Genomic DNA, 17,695 nt, shown 5'->3' with positions numbered 1-17,695 from the left:
TCAGCGATGAAATGCACCAAAAACATGAAGCCCCTGGGTTCGATGGAATATTCAACTCAAACTCAACTCAACTCAAAAAATTCCACACGTTTGATCGAAGTGTTTAAACACTTGATTTTTTAAATGCACAATCACATTTACTTTAAGTGTATTTCAACTTGGTTCAATGTGTTATACACGTTAATTTCTAGTGTTTCAAACTTTGTAATGTTGAAAATCTAACTATCTATTCAAGTGTATTGCACATTGAATCACACTACTGTTCAAAACAGATGGATTTAAAGTGTTCTGCATTTCAATGCGATGTGAATTGCTTGCTCAGAAAGGTAAACATCGAAAACAAGAGTTGTGACTTTATCCTATCAACCAGCCTCATATATGAGAACCCATTAAAAATATATCTGAAAGCTCTGGCCTCTGGCAGTTTTGTTTATATATTTTCCGATTCATTTTTAAAGTCGGTAAAGTATAATATTGTAGAATATTGAACTATGATGTTCAAAGCAAGGCATATATTTAGAATCCAAGTGTGTCACAATTCAAGGCACGATCAGAGATGTTATGCCTCAGAACATCCCGACGGCGTCGACTGGGAGTGAGAGGAAATCACGCTTACCACTACACCACCGGTGCCGCTAAACTTAAGTAATTATTGTCCTAATTTTGTTTCGACAGAAACTCTCAAAGTTAAAAAAAAAAAAACGTTGGTTAAAAATGAAGAAATAATTTGATGTTTGACGTCTATGAATAATGATGTCAACGCCACCACTGGCTTCATCAAGGCCGTTATTACGGTACACAAAATAATTATGGTTTCTTTTTACCCTATTACCAGGTTTAAGAAAAGTTTCAGTTATTACAACAATATGCACGTTATCAAGTCGTAAAAAAGTTAAAGAGCTCGTCCATTCGAGTATTCCAATAGAAAATATTCATTATTGTGTGGCAAATCCGTTATGATCACATACGGGCCATTTTGGGTTAATCGAAATGGAGAGACTACTCAATAAGAACGAAATTTAAATATTGTTTTGAGCTGGATGGATGGAACCTCACTTATAAATAAAAGAAAGTTGGAAATGTAATAGTACAATAGAACGATTTTCAACATCATGAAGGGACATCTCTAATGGCGGTAAGCTTCAACTCGGATAAACTTTTAATACCGTCCCTGTTTTAATGTTTGCTTAGAGTCGTGTTGATTAACTCTGATGTCCATATCAAAGCAGTCGGACTTTCTTGACCGGGGTGTAATCCGAGGAAAATACTGATTGGTGCTTACCACCATACGTGAGTTCTCTGTTTATTCCACTAAGATGCAACAGCAAAACATTACTTTTCACTAGGTGTCTTCGTACTTTGCCGCGCTTCCTCAAATTTGAAATCGATCGGCTTGTCATATCCCATAATTTTGATGTAATGCGTTGGATCGGGGAACAACGATGGATCTAAAAACATCGACTTGCCGGCAACCATGCATGTAGTAAACATACCGGGCACCTCCGGTACTACAACGTCCTCCAGTTTGAACTTGGTCTGCAAATGGATAAGCAATAAATAAAATTTCAAAATTCGCACTGATTCCCGGCATACCATTTGTCGCTGGAGCAAAAACGTGATAGTGGAAGCTGTGTACTCCTTCTTCACATCGTCATAATGCAGTTCTGTGACGTACCGTTTGGTAATCAGATGTAGCAGAAAAGGCGTGACAAATGTGAAGAATCCAGCAAATCCACAGATGGCAACAATCATAGGGGTTCCTCCGATTTTGCTGGCCTGTTCCAGCAGGATTGGCTGCGCGACGATGCCACCTAAGCTAGTGGCCAGAGAAAATACCTTTACCATTCGAATTTGAGGCGTCAGTATGCCGTTGTAAACTTTGAAACCATTGCCATCGGAAGGGCTACAACTGTTGGATGCTTTTGTGCATAGGCATCTGGAGACTGACACTGGCCGAAGTAAACTGTTGCCGGAAATGAACTGCGCTATACTTCTCTGCGACTCCTGCGGTAGTGTAATTAGCTGACGCTGGGAACTTTGCACCAGAATCCGCAGTGACAACATTTTCTTGAACCAATACTATTGGCCTAGGACTGATGGACGCACAAAATATGTATTTTTTTGCAATGAAACTTAAATTATCGTGATATTGTATAATCACTGATCCGGATGGTTCGGTCCGCGGCAGCTCAATCAAAACATCAAAATCCAAAATAAGAGAAAATAGTTTGACGTTTTGAATATACTGTGGTAGCACGGGGAACACTGTAACTGGTGAGTACCCATTAATGGGTGAAAAAGTACCCATTTTGTGGTAGTGTATGGAGCTGTCAAAAAATGCGTAAATGAAAATTTCAAATAATGGGTACTTTTTCACCCATTTCCGAAACCTGTTCAGGGATCAAAAATGAGTACATTTTTACCCTATATTGGGTGAAAAATATCTTTGTTGCTCGGTAACGTTGCTGGTATACTTGGTGTGCCTTGTCGAGTGCCTTTGTTCCGTTTTAGTAAAAAAGTGATAAATATGTGAAAATCTTCCTTGGAGGAGTCTACAGACTTCGAAGCAGAACTAGCGGCTCCGATAATTCGATGTATCTCGGTAATAAATCCATTACACTAGATTTTGCTTTTGTTTAAAAGACGTTCATTTTTTTTTTGCAGGATGCTGAAACACCTTTACAAGAACAATTAATGAAGTATGTTGCCTGGAATGTCGATGCTAACGTTGATGTGGCGCCCCATCTGATTTTCAACGGGAACAATTACTTCATTTACGTTGACGCTCAACTCATCCACGGTGGAATTGACTCCATCCGCGCGCTGGACACTCTATTTAAAGTGTTTACTGTTTTCAACATTCGTCCGCCAGCAGAAGTGCAGAAAATTATTGATTTCATCGAGATCATGGGCCTTATTACGGGTGTCACTACACGATGATAAGGAAGTGATACCCATAATAAGAGCCGTGATTGCCGTACAAATCAAATGGTAATCACTTCACCGTGACGACAAGTGACAAGTTTTCACCGTGAAGTGACATCCGTAATAAGCCCCCATATGTTATGGAATCACAACGACCAGCTCCCGTCAGATAGTCAATCGTTTGGTTTCATCGTTGTTTTCATAAATTATTGCAATGATGTTCAATAAAAACCAAGTTCAGTAATCTGTAGTTTCTATTTTATTGATTGATTTTAAATTATTGCTAATTCTCAAATTTCAGATTAAGTCCCATCAATATATTTAAAAAAGGGGTACTTTTTACCCAGTTACGGAAAACAATGCATTCTGGAAATGGGTAAAAAGTACCCCATGAATTGACGTATAAGCTCTTTACCCATTAGTGGGTAAAGACGTTTTACCCATTTTATGAGTTTACCTACTTTACCGCGAAATGGGCACTTTTCACCCATTAATGAGTGCTTTCCAGTTACAGTGAAACCTAATCATATTTAATTATTAAAAATACCTGGCACCCCTGCTTCCAGGCACAGCTTTATCAAATCAGATTCTCAGCTTTTGTACGCGCTATTTCTAAACTTCCCAAATTTGGGTAGAATCCCCCCAGATCGGTCATAACTGAACCAACCCATAAATAGGTAAGCTGTGTTGGAAGTGACAAGTTGATAAACGGACAACATTGACATAAATCCGATCGACTCTGTTCATTTGTCAACTTGTTACTTCCAACATAGTTTACCCATTTTTGGGTAGGTTCAGTTTTGACCGATATGGGTGGATTGTACCCAATTTTGGTAGTTTGCGAACCAGCTGGGTGGCATCCCTATCTTGTTTGCCTTGCCTTGAAAAGAGCTAACATCGCTGCGGGCCCGCGAGTCGTGGGCCCCACTGACAGCTCATAATTTGTAAACAAATAGAAGATTCATGCCAGAATTTCAAAAAAGGCGTGACTGATATTTTAGATATTCTTAATACTTTTGCTTACATTTTGTGAAAAATAAACTTAGAACTCATAAAATATTATTTTCTGATTTTCTACCACGAAGTCAACCATTTATATGGCATGAAAGAGAAAATAATTTCATTTGATAAAAATAAGACAATGCAGTCACGCCATTTTTGCAGTTCACACTTGAATTGTGACGTTTCAGATGTGGGTTTCAAAAACATGGCGGCATATCACCCAGCTGGGACGAACCAATGTAAAATACTGTGGTAGCCACAGTACGGTGCTGTCAAAACCTCAGCATCTTCAATGATCCATTCCAGCTTCACATTGTTGAGTCCGAGCCATGATTACTTCGGCAGTAGTCATGCATGATTATATCACAAACAAAGTTACCGGCGACTTTCACCGAATAAATTAAGTATAATAATGTGATTCTCTGTAATTGAATTTTAGACCACTTTCTGCCGCTCACCGCCAGGTTCGCTACACTCAAAGAATTCTAATTATTTAATTCATTAAGCTAAACTAATACCATAGAGGTAACTCTAAGACCACTGGGTCCCGAAGAAAATCATTATTATTTTTGGCTCACTCAGTACCAGAACAACGGTCCCAAGCAGTCCCAAGCTATTTCACTCACCCCTGCATGTTCTGCATGAATCCACACACCCCTGATGTTATCTGTCAAACTTTCATAGCGAATCAAAACAAACATAGTGTAGTAATAGAATTTCAACTAGAATAGGGTACGTTAATCGTTTGCTTGGGACCAATAGGCTACTAAAGTGGTGAGCCAATTTAAAATCGTTAGTTTCGTATTGATTGTTGCTAATACTGTTTATATCTAAATAACAAATACTTTTTATAAGAAAACTCATCTTTTTTATAAACTTTGAACATATCATGCATACACCTTCCACATATCTTGTATCTGTTTTCCTAATCAAAAGTATAAGGCAAGCCTTATGGCTAAAAGTTATAAGATTTGCTTTATACTTTTGATGTGATTAGGCATTGATATTGTATCCAATATGGCGCTCGAAAGTATTTCGTGTAGAATGAGCTGTAATTGCCAGAGGAACCCGCATAAACGCGAACCATCACATGACCTTACCGATAATGGTTATAAATTGTTTATAATCCATGCTAAACTTCAACTGAAATGGTTATGGAACTTTACATGAACGTTTAATGATAAAGTTTTAACCTTAAGTATTATAGTTTTTTGGAAGCGGACCTTACAAATAATGGGTTGTTAAGAACCATTACCATTCCAAATTCTTGTTTTCTCCATACATTTTCGGAAAGAGAACTATATTAGAACGTTTTTACTTATGGTTTGAGAACATTAATGGTTATGGTTATGGTAGTCAGTAAGGTCCATTAATGGTTTTGTATTATCACTCAACTTTACGTGAAATATATCGTGAATTGGTAATCAGTAATTTACAGGCAACCAATTCGCGATATATTCCACATAAAGTTGATCGATGTTACAAAACCATTCATGGACCTTACTGGTTACCATAACCATTACCATTAATGTTCTCAAACCATAAGTTAAAAGGTTTTAGTATAGTTTTCTTTCCGAAAATGTATGGAGAAAACAAGAATTTTGAATGGTAATGGTTCTTAACAACCCATTATTTGTAAGGTCCACTTCCAAAAAACTATAATACTTAAGGTTAAAACTTTATCATTAAACGTTCATGTAAAGTTCCATAACCATTTCAGTTGAAGTTTAGCAGGGATTATAAACAATTTATAACCATTATCGGTAAGGTCAATTTATGGTTCGCGCTTATGCGGGAAGTCCTGCAAATATTGGTAAATAGGTAAGTTGGCTCAAATCAATATCTAAAAATAAACTGCGCAAGAATAAAACTTTGATTATTGATGTGCTATGACCCGATATGACCCCCTCTTCTCGTTTTTAATCGATGTGCATTTTATTCTAAACATACATTTTCATCGAAAACGGGCATTGCCTTGGTACCCCAAGATGGTAGTATAATAGAACCTTGAATAGAACATATTTTAATATAACGCAATAAAACCGTAAATAAAAACATGAATGCTATGTATGAGAGTTATAAAATTGTTATTCTCTTCAATATAATATTCATGTATCAATTCAATGACATCTATTTGACGCCTGATAAAGAGTATGTTCGATTGCACTTGAAATGTAGAAGTCTATGTTATAAAATTGATTTGACAAGGTTTATACATGTCATATGAATTGCGCTTGAGCTTCATGTGAAGATTGCAATGGCAAAAATCTATGTGGTTTGCTTAATACATTCGATATGGATTTTTCTTTTCGTGTAGTATTTTTGATTTGAATTAATTCAAGTTGGTTTTGTGTGCAATGATCTGGCAACTCGCGTTCTCACTCGCGTTGACGGGGTGCTCTTTTCTCACTCATCGAAGGAAATTTTGATTAGAGTGAGAAAGTAAGGAACAGTCAGCGCGGGAACCGTGTGCGGTACTATAGGTGCGGCAGAAAGAATGTACACAGAAACAAAATCCATTGGCAAAAATACTATATTGATGGTATAAATTAAATACTCCCACCAATAGATTTGTGCAGAAACGAAATTCATTTAATTTTACTATTGTTTCTATCAAAACTACTATGCCGTTTGAGTAAGCATAGTAGTTTTGACAGAATGGCAGTAAATTTGATGATATTTTTAGTCAACTATACTGAAATCATGGTAGATTTAACGAGGGGGGCGACACATCTAAATCTCAATTTTAGATGCTCAAAAAATCTCACACTAGCGAATCAATCTTCGAAAAATCTTCTTGCATTTCTCGCATCTACTTGCATCGCGCATCATCTTTTTGCAGGAAACCTTCAGAATCGTCATCAATCTTCTTTCTATCTACTCAGCGTGCGAGCAGCTAGCCACAGCACAACACAATCTTTCCTGCAGCGTAGATAGAGTCGCCCCCCTCGAGATTTAACGGCATTAAGCGTAGTTATACTGAAAATAAGTGTTTTCTGCAAAATAGTATTCCTAACTATGGTCTTTGTTTCAGTGTAGTCGACTCCTTCGTTCTCACAGTGTTCTTACACATGATCCAACGTTATGTCACACTAGATTATGCATAAGAACGTCGTGATAATGAAAGAGCAAAGTTTGTATGTTTGGGATAGAAACTAATGGGCTAGCTTTAGACTCTAACGACCGATCGGTATCGACACGTAAACGGTAGCTTCGAGGCCGGGTCCAAAATTGAAATAAATTTGACAACGTCTTTCACCTGCGGAGTTATTGTTCGAGCGATACACAACTTCGACGAGATATTTTAGGAACGTTCTGCTTCCGACTGGCACTTTAATTTTATTGACTGTTAATTAGAACATCGTTGTCGTCTTCATCATCACCATCATCATCAGCAGCTGCAGCAACATCTTCCTGTTTCGATGTATCGCTCGTTTGGAATGTTTGCGGTTCATTCCTGGTTTCTGGATCGATCCTTGAGTTCGATAGTTCAAAAGCAGACGGGTTAAGTTAAATTTAGTCGTCTAACAAACAACTATAGAACATATATGTAGAGGAGGACAAGGTCGGTTCTTTCCTTCATCTTCGATAACGATTTTTGGTATCAATTACTTCGGCAACACAGGTCATTATAGGGGCACGTCTTGCCATGTCGGTTGCGGTTGCCGCAGTGTAGGTGGAACGGAACATTAAGCTTATTTGTAGGAGTGGTCCTTTGGTCCTATCGATGACGACGCTCGGCTTGGGTGCGTATGTGGCTTGGGTGGAACATTTGCATTGACTTATCGACATGGATAGGAAGGTGTTCGTAGCTTGCTACTCGTAGATTTACGACACTCCGATACGTTGATGGTAATCAAGCCAAAATAAATACACCGCTAACTTTCAACTGCAGCATAAAAACAACAAAACAGAGAAAGCTCCGTTTCACAATTAATAATTAATAATTATTATCATCAACCGCTCTGCAGGAACTCCTTCGGGGATAAAAAGACGAAAACCGTAAAAAGTGGGATAGAAATGTTGATCCTGCGCCAAGAACTATTTACTCGAGGAAAAGCCGACAAAACATAAATTGGCGTTGACGGCACCGTCGAAAAATTTGCTCTTTCAACAAATATTGATAGTTTCTTATGGGAATTTTCGGTGGAGGGAAAGGATAGTACAAAGTCCGCCGTGTTTCACGCACAGTCTGACGTTTGCTTATGGATTTTCTCATAGGAGTAAAGAGCTACAGAGTCACCGTCAAAGCCAATTGTAGCACCACTTGCGAACCAAGGTGACTACATATAGGTGTTCTAATGTGTCAAATTCATGATTCAGCCATGTTGGATTTTTGTATGGGACAGCGATCGAGTTTGTTTACAATTTGCTCTAAAACCGCACTTTTCCACCCCGCGACCTCCTCGCCTATATAGTGAAAAAGCTGTATCACCATTTATATACCCACCATGTTGCGAACCTCTTCGTTTTTGGAAGTAAATTTCACGCACAGTCTGACGTTTGCTTATGGATTTTACCATAGGAGCAGGGTGGCCAGATTATGTTTTTCATTATCGATAGCTTCTCAAAACTTTTATCGGTAGTTATCGGTAGGCTGCTTAAGAAGGCTTTCCCGATACTTGAAACCGTTGTGAGCGGGGGGGGGGAGGGGACTCTGCTCCAGAACAATGCAATGCCCTTCAGTTCTTCTGCTTTAAACGCGTCGAAATCAATATTTCTTATTCCAATGCTAATTATGACTACACAGAAAACAAAACGTAGATATTGAACATTTTTCAAGATTACTAAAAATCTGTGAGGCTCGGTAGGAAAAGTGAAAAATCGGTAGTTTTTAACCTTTCGTCTGTGAATCGGTAGGCATCCCGAAAATCGGTAGGACTACCGATAAATCGGTAGGTCTGGCCACCCTGCATAGGAGTAATACCAACAATCAATACGAAACTAACGATTTTAAATTGGCTCACCACTTTAGTAGCCTATTGGTCCCAAGCAAACGATTAACGTACCCTATTCTAGTTGAAATTCTATTACTACACTATGTTTGTTTTGATTCGCTATGAAAGTTTGACAGATAACATCAGGGGTGTGTGGATTTATGCAGAACATGCAGGGGTGAGTGAAATAGCTTGGGACTGCTTGGGACCGTTGTTCTGGTACTGAGTGAGCCAAAAATAATAATGATTTTCTTCGGGACTCAGTAGTCTTAGAGTTACCTCTATGGTAATACCCCGTTCACATTACAGCCTATATCACGTAATATAGGCTGTCTTGCAATGAGCACTCATACATAGGATTTCCAGTGAAAACTAGATGTATGAGTGCTCATTGCAAGACAGCGTATATCACGTGATATACGCTGTAATGTGAACGGGGTATAAAGAGCTATAGATTCGCCGTCAAGGCCAATAGCATCAATTATATACTTTAAGCTAGTACATATGAGTAGATAGTGTTGCCGTGAGGTACACTCGAAAATTTCAAACGTAAAGGCCCACGCACATTAGATCCGGATCGGACGCGTTGCGGCAAAGTGACAGCTAAATCTATTGTCTAACTGTCAAATTTACGTCAACGCAACGCAAACGGATCTAATGTGGGTGGCCCTTAAGTGCGTCAAATCAAATTTTGAGCCGCTCCGTCTGTCACTTCGTTTGTGATTATATCAAAGAATAATACTAATACCAACAATCAATACGAAACTAACGATTTTAAATTGGCTCACTACTTGACTAGCCTATTGGTCCCAAGCAAACGATTAACGTACCCCATTCTAGTCGAAATTCTAGTACTGCGCAATGTTTGTTTTGATTCGCTATGAAAGTTTGACAGATAAAATGAGGGGTTATTGGTTTTTCCTATTTTTCGAGGGGTGAATCGATTAGCTTGGGACCGAAGAGAGTACCAGAACTGAGCCAAAAAGTTGAGCACGTTATTTCGGAACCTTCTAGTCTTAGAGTTACCTCTATGCTAATACCATAGAGGCAGGGATGCCATTCTCCCCAGTGTAAGCAGGGTGATGAGTTGAAAAGACACCTCGCACTATGACAAAAGCAAACTCACCCGAGAGATCTTTATTTTCTTTTCACTTTCTATCGCTTCTCCTACTTCGCAAACAAATACAGTTTCTGACCTCGCACCTCCACCAGTCCAACACACCGGAGCGGATGAGTGATCACTAGGGAGCACCGTAGAGAGTTCGTTTGCTTCACCGGGGAGAATCACCTCGGTGAAGACTTTGGTTGTTAGTTTGTTGCTAAGAGGAAGAGGAGACAACTGACTTCTTACTCTTTTATCTCTATTTCTATCTTTATCTCTATCTTACGCATTTCCAATCGGCCAATCACGAGCTGGTTCGCGATTGACAGAAAAGTGATTCGTTTTCGCCCCCCGTATTGTCTTCTCTTCCTCTTAGGTTTGTTGCATACAAAAAATTTTTAAAGGTTACTTTTTCTATTAACGTACAGTAGTCAATTATTTTAAAATTTGGTGTACACATTTTGGAAATGCGAATACGGGAAGTGCATCAGCGCACCATTATTGAAATTTGCTTCAGTTTAGTCGACAGACAGACATGGGACAGAGATCGATTAGGATCACAGCGGGAGTTCCACAAGGCTCCATCCTTGGTCTAACGCTCTGGACCGGGATGTACAACGGCGTGCTAACGCTGAAGCTGCCCAAAGTAGTTGAGTAGGCTTTGCGGACGACATCGTCTTGACGGTAACAGGTGAGACGCTGGAAGAGGTGGAACTGCTGGCGCCGAGGTGATCAACATGATTGGTAACTGGATGTAAGGAGCGAAGCTGCAGATGGTCCATCATAAAACGGAAGATCTATTGGACAGTAACTGCAAAGCGGTACAGCGGGAATATATCACCGTCGGGGGCATGCCATAACCTCAAAGTGGAAGACAGCGAGTGCTACAGGCGGAGGGAAACCGGAAGAGTACGGAAAGTTGTGAGAACGGAGTCGTTGGCTAAGTGGCAACAGGAGTGGAACACGGCAGAGAACGGTAGATGGACACGTAGACTAATAAAGAGATGAAACAGGCTCTGGCTGAAAGTCTCACTATTAAAGATAACCTAACCTAACCACTAATACAGATTTTTTTCGACCTGGGTGAACAGAAATCACGGAGACTTCAAATTCCACCTAACGCAGTTCTTGTCTGGCCGCGGCTGCTTCAGGAAGTATCTGCATCGGTTCGGACACGCAGTGTCACCCCTCTGTTAGGAGTGTGGCAACGTAGATGAAACACCGAAGCATGTGGTCTTCGACTGTCAAAGGATCGAGGCAGTTTTGTGAAGGGAGATGCCCGTCCTTAACGTGGAGAATGTCGTCGTTGAAATGTGTCGAGAAGAAGACACTTGGAATGCCGTCAGCAGCTGCAGCGAAAATGGAGAGAGGAGCAGCGATCTAGCCACACCAGAACACCCGATGAATATTGACGAGATGCCGCTTCAAGTTGAATACCGTGACCACTTTTAATGTTTTTTTTCATTTGCCCTGCAAAGCACAACATTCACAACCACTTTTTCGGTACTGTCCTCAAACCGCACTAAACTCAGCAACACAAAGGCGTTCGGTAAAATGGCATTCGGCAAAATTTTCCATAGTAAATTTTTTTTTTCGCCTCTCCCTAGCTCAAAACCTGGCTACGCCCTTGTCTTTGTATACGTTTTTCAGCCATTTTATAGATGTTTTCACTCACTCACGTCAAGCTCTGCCGGAATCTTTGGAGAAACAATAACGCATTTGCGCTGCTATCTTTCTCACGGAAGTGAGTGTATAAACAGACAAAAAGTGAACTGTCAACATTCTCACTCTCTCGTGCTGTTTCTAAAAATCTCTCCAGTGGTGCCAGGAGAAATCTCCGAGGAGACAAGCAGAGAATCACCCCAGAGAATGATATCTCTTGCACCCGGGTGATTCTCCCCAGATAATTTTCAACTCTGCATAGAGGTAACTCTAAGACCACTGGGTCCCGAAGAAAATCATTATTATTTTTGGCTCACTCAGTACCAGAACAACGGTCCCAAGCAGTCCCAAGCTATTTCACTCACCCCTGCATGTTCTGCATGAATCCACACACCCCTGATGTTATCTGTCAAACTTTCATAGCGAATCAAAACAAACATAGTGTAGTAATAGAATTTCAACTAGAATAGGGTACGTTAATCGTTTGCTTGGGACCAATAGGCTACTAAAGTGGTGAGCCAATTTAAAATCGTTAGTTTCGTATTGATTGTTGCTAAGTCGTGGTGCGATAAGCACGTAGCGCTGGTGGATAAGGTGAAATACTCTGAGACCGAGGCCGGTGGGATTTACAACGATGAGATGGGACCGTACAGGAAGCTGGAATAGATTCGTGCCCCGTGCTGTTAGAATGGCTGGTTCCATCGGATCTGCGTGGCACAGTTTGCCCAATCTGCGGGGTACTTTCTCAAGCGCCCTTTGTGCAGCAACAAGGACAACTTTAGCCAGGAGATGCAGCAGCGCATGATTTATATACCGGAAAAGTAAGTGAGGCGGAGGTGGGTGAATCGGTATTGAAATACTGAATATTTTTTATTTGTTCTAGAGATGCCTCGTGGTAGCTGGTAACTGGTCAAGAAGATTTGACTGCCACGAGGGACTTCCGTCGAAAATTTACTTCGAGCCATACTGGTCGTAAGGCTCGAGAAGCTCAGCTCGGAAAAGATCAAATCGTTGACTTCTCCGAAGAATGAAGTATCCTCCGCCGGATCATCGACCGTGTTCGATTTCAACTATCGTGTGAAGTTGAACAAAAAGCAGCGTCGAAAATCGATGGTAGAATTGCAGTCCATCAAAGAGGTCATCCGTTCCGACACGGATATGCTAACGGATGTCTCGGCGGAACAGGAGATCGTACGTACCAAAACGCCTGCCCAGAAATCCTTTGCCGAGCAGTTCAAACAAAAGCTTCTCGGGTCCAAATCCGAACCAAGAAAACGGTCGACCAGAGAATCTGATCCGGAGCACGATTGCACAAGATTTAATTGCTTCACCGAGGTTTTCACTTTCCTAAGAAAATAAACTGTATATTATTTGAATTTATTGCTTTTCAATCAATAAAAATACCAACATTAAAATGGCAGTGATCAAATACATTGTATAGATAATCCACCGGTAAACTACGCATGTATATTCAAAAGATAAACTATACCCCTTATACTTCAAGTTTATACTAGGCTCGTTTTGTTGGCAACTAAACGAAGCCTGGGGTCAACCAGGCGAATAGCGTTTTAGCACAAACGAAGTGACAGACGACTAACTGGCGAAGAAATCCATTAAAATAATGTGGTTCACTGTAATAGAATTTTCTTGGAAGCTTGTGCCATCATCCACCAGATGGGTTAGTTTTTTTGTTTTGATTTGAACAAAGTTGATTTTGTGTACAATGATTCTTTGACAGTGTGCAAAGAGTGTATCATTTTGTCATTTTTTTATGCATTTTAGTTTTGAGTAGAGTGAAAGAGATAGAACCAAAACATTCTAATACATTTGGTGAAAATGCTAATACAATCCAGTAGTAGTGTTGCCATGTGGTACAATTCAGTAGTAGTGGTGTTGCCATGTGGTACACTGAAAAATTGAAATAGCAGGTTAGTCATTAAAGTTTTCGAGCCGCTCCGTCTGTCACTTCGTTTGTGGTTTTAGTGTGATTTTTATACTAATTAGTTTAATTTTTTTCTGAGTGTAGTTCTACGTCAAAAATCAATTTCCACAGCGAGAGTTTCTTTCAGTGTAGTGATTTCCCAGCTCTATATATATATATGCATGCAAGGGTTGCCAACTCGTCACCAATAATTTGCCGATTGGCGTTGACGGCACCGTCGTTAAATCGTCTGTTAGAAAAGATTGACAGTATCTTACAGGAATTTTCGGTGAAATGAAAGGAGAGTACTCAACCCGCAATTTTTTATGCACAGTTTGACGTTTGCTTATGGATTTTACCATAGGAGTGAAGAGCTACAGAGTTACCGTCAACGCCAACACAAGTTTATAAATACGAGTTGCACATCATCGTTCACTGTCAGTCAGGTTAAGTTTTTCTTACCGACAACAACATTAGCTTTTGTATTCTCCCCTTCGTTTCGATTGTTATCATTAATTCCGTTTGTATTCCTCTTGAATCTCGGAATATTATATTCTCTTGTCACCACCGCTGGTTTGATAAGAAAAACATTGTGGTGTGCTACCTGTTGTGTATTTGTGCAATCCTGATATATTCGGTGCTTATATAACTCGACCATTCCCGTCCTGTTGGAAGTACAAAAGCCGGTGTACAAAGAATTCAAAGCTTCAGTATACAAGTGGTGTGTGATTTGGTGATACGACAGAAACTGCAAAGCAACAAGATGTCTCGCAATCCAGCAGAGAACCAACTGAACATGTACAAGGAAACCCAGAAGGTAGGTGGCAAGTGCATAGATTTGGATTTTCTTTCGGCTTATCATAACATGAGAAAGCATTTTGCATGTTCTACGTCTATCTCTGATTGGGTTCTTTTCAGTTGTTTTTGTGTGGCATCGAAAGCGTAATAGAACTAGGTTATCAACGGCAATGACCCTTGAACTCATACGATACCTAACATTGATTTGCATACGAGCGTGTCTGACTGTTCATTGTTCTACTCAAATAATTAAAACATCGAAATACTACAGTGTTTCCAATCCCCATCAATCGTATAACTGAACATTTATAATAATAATCCATGTAAATCATGAGTCATCAATTCAGCATGCATATGAATGGTTAGTACAATAGTCTGATAAAGTGTAGGTATCTCAAGTTGATCAACCATCTACAACCCTAATTAACTGCATTCTCATCTCACTAGTCGTCCATTTAATTACATCTTGATCTATTGAAATAACTTGTTTAGGAACTTTTTTTTCCATATTTGAATCAATTTATTTTAAATTCTTTCTATATGATCACTGCATGTTTCCTTTGAAAAGCGTCTTAAAAATCATTAGTTTAAACAGCATGTTTTTAGTGAAGCCCGTCTTAAGACGTTTATTGATTTAGAATTCTGGAACGCAGCATTCTTCCAAATTGTTTGAAAACGTGAAAGGAAGTAGTACTGGAAAATATTATCTTTTTGTTGAGTTCTTGGCATTTTTTCTGGAGAGTTTAAGATTTCTTGTTGTGAATTTCAAAAAAATGCCCAAGAAATTATTTCAAACATTTTGATTATTTCTCAGAATGTTAAGGTTTCATTAATGAGTGTCCCTTATTTTGCGTTTAGTGTCACTTGAATGGTAAATAAACACGCATTCTACCGCTTGCAAAATAAAATTATCAACCAATGACAGTTAAAGAATTTAGGGTAACTAGGGGCAAGAAGGTCACCCTAACGATAGTGTGTTGTTATATGCGATTCCGTTAATATTTATAGGAGTTTGTGCACCGAATTGTAAGTTTATAACATTGTCTCCATGTATTATCATTGACATTAATATTAAACCCCATAAAAAATCGTTAATGATTTTTTTTTAAATGTTATGCTCTAAAAATGCTATTGGGCAAGAAGGCCACTCTTTTCATACATCACCACAAAATGATTTTTGCATGTTTTTTGCGACTTCGAAGTTTCTAGAATGCTTCATAGGAATACCATGCATTGATTCATGGTGAGATAGAATTGAAATGTTTTCATTTTCAAGATATATTGGGGGTGGCACTCTTTCCCCGGGTGACCTTCTTGCCCCTAGTTCCCCTATGTGTTCACTTCGAATCTTTCCAGTGAGCAGATTTCCTTGCATCATAAATGCAAGTTATCAATACGAATACCAAATACAATTGTATAATTTATATGCACTTCTTTGTGTTCATTACCATCCCATAACACAAACGAATGAACCGACGGAGATAAGAACCACTACAACGAATACCATATCAATGTTCAACAAACAACAAATAATAGCATTACGCATGGAATCCGTAATCACCACGAACACCGAATGGATTTTACCGGCCGGACAATGCTTTTTATTGGATTCGATAGCGGTAGCTTGTTTACTCTTCGGTTTCTGCATTGCAATTCACAGAGGTCAGCTATCTATCCAACAAGCGACAGCGTGAGATTGCAAGTTCAAAAAAATTCCTTGCCGATCCAAAGGTAATTCGAGAAAAAAAAAACTAACGACCGACCAACCTCCAGTTGCCAACTTGAACCGCTGAATTTGTTCAGTAAACAAGTCTTCGCAAGCTTTATATTTTTAGGGGTTGGCACGATAAGAGTTCACTGATAAGCGAGGACTAGTCGCGATGTTTTGTTTTGCTTATCTATACTTATATATCATCATAGGCGCAAATCCATCTTGGACAACAGTCCTCTGGTTAAGTATATAAATTGCTAACATTCTGATAGTGGCGTCGTCCTAACAAAAACCCCTCAAAACGGGTCTGATACGTTTGGCATAAGGATATTTGGCATAATTGCTACTATTCGACATATTTCTGAAACCAACAGTTAATTTAAGTTACAGTTAAATAATATATGATTATTACTTCTTTTAATTGCTGCTCGTTCTCTCATAATATCCACGTTCTTCCACGGTAATTAAAGGCCTCGAAAAAAGGCTGCTTTTCCACGGTAATTAAAGGCCTTGGAAAAAGGTTGCTCATGTTTGAAAGAAGAAGAACTGCTGCAGCAAATATTGCAAATATATACTCATGTTTTTTTCTGAATTAGATAGCGGCGCCGGTGGTGTAGTGGTAAGCGTGATTACCTCTTAACCCAGCAGGCCTGGGTTCAATCGTAGTCGGCGCCAAAGGGATTTTCTGTGGCATAAAATCTCTGATCATTCGGAATGGAAGTAAAGCCGTTGGTCCCCGGTTCATGAGTGTATGGGTCGACAGGTAGGGAGCTGCCTTCCTGGCGTCGGTAGCATTGGTGCTCAGCACGGAAAACAAATCAAAGGAAAAAAATGTGTCAAATACATACTTTACAAGCTCTTCTTGTATCTTACAAGTAAAAAATATGCTCAAATCATCTAATTATTTAATAATTTCGAACAACTTTTTTTTTTGACCACTTACAGGCCAAATAGAAAAAAATAAGACTCGACCTTCTCCGGTTTACATAAAACTTTGCATAATTATATGTTACTAGCTGAGTAGCCCGGCATTGCTCGGGATTCAATATTAGCTTAAATTTTTGGGCCGATTCAAAAAAGCATGCTAAATTTTTCTGTTTCATTTGTATGGGACCCCCCTCCCCCCTTACAAAAAGGGGGTCTCGAAACATCATAAGAACCTTTCCCGGCCCCAAAAATCCCTGCATACAAATTTTCACGCCGATCGGTTCAGTAGTTTCCGAGTCTATAAGGGTCAGACAGACAGACAGAAATTCATTTTTATATAAAAACTAGCTGAGTGTGCCCGGTCTTGCTCGGGATTCAATATTAGCTTGAGTTTATCAAATATTTTGAAAATAATTTTATGGTTATTTATGGTTCTGATATAGTATATAGCAATGTAGTATCAACGAAAGTGTTGATTTTATTTCTGTGACGCACATGTTTTTTTATATGGTGATGAACTAGCCCAGAAGTGGCTAAAAATCACCCTAATAAAGTATAAATAAAATCATGATTTAGGGTAAATGATGGCTTCGGCAGCCATCGACTGTTTTCGGCAACGACAATTTAAACGTTAATTTCGATGTATTTTCTCACTAAAACACTTCGCTGAATGTATTTAAACGATTCCTTAGTCTTTCAACTTCCATCCT

General features: G+C 39.3%; 2 protein-coding genes across 3 annotated transcripts in view; one reads left to right on the top strand and one right to left on the bottom strand.

Moving 5' to 3' along the window:
- Positions 1 to 1,183: 1,183 nt before the first annotated feature.
- On the bottom strand, positions 1,184 to 2,193 carry LOC135712125 (transmembrane protein 70 homolog, mitochondrial). Its single transcript, XM_065235098.1, has 2 exons — positions 1,594 to 2,193; positions 1,184 to 1,536 (listed from the first exon to the last, which is right to left on the bottom strand). The coding sequence occupies exons 1-2, from the start codon at positions 2,062 to 2,064 to the stop codon at positions 1,333 to 1,335; spliced, it is 675 nt and encodes a 224-aa protein (XP_065091170.1). The 5' UTR covers positions 2,065 to 2,193; the 3' UTR covers positions 1,184 to 1,332.
- Positions 2,194 to 13,976: 11,783 nt separating this feature from the next.
- Positions 13,977 to 17,695, top strand: part of Cat (Catalase) — a 32,358-nt gene continuing 28,639 nt past the window's right edge. Inside the window, exon 1 of one of the 2 annotated variants that reach the window (XM_065235036.1) lies at positions 13,977 to 14,366. In XM_065235036.1, coding sequence (XP_065091108.1) covers positions 14,313 to 14,366 — 54 coding nt within the window. In that variant the 5' untranslated portion in view covers positions 13,977 to 14,312. The remainder of the gene's footprint in view (positions 14,367 to 17,695) is intronic. The other variant, XM_065235037.1, reaches the window with a different exon arrangement.

The sequence above is a fragment of the Ochlerotatus camptorhynchus genome, unplaced genomic scaffold (genome assembly GCF_037179485.1).
Source record: "Ochlerotatus camptorhynchus isolate MF236.1 unplaced genomic scaffold, CSIRO-AGI_Acam_v1.1 ptg000457l, whole genome shotgun sequence".
NCBI classification, from domain to species: domain Eukaryota; kingdom Metazoa; phylum Arthropoda; class Insecta; order Diptera; family Culicidae; genus Ochlerotatus; species Ochlerotatus camptorhynchus.
Note: the sequence above shows the minus strand (reverse complement) of the source record. Positions and strands in the feature narration are given on the sequence as shown.

What these genes read in the sequence shown, in the direction of transcription:
- LOC135712125 (XM_065235098.1), bottom strand. Translation starts at nt 2,064, where the DNA reads ATGTTGTCACTGCGGATTCTGGTGCAAAGTTCCCAGCGTCAGCTAATT. An exon ending in TTTTGCTCCAGCGACAAATG is followed by an intron (nt 1,537 to 1,593) that starts GTATGCCGGGAA and finishes ATCCATTTGCAG; the next exon opens with ACCAAGTTCAAACTGGAGGA.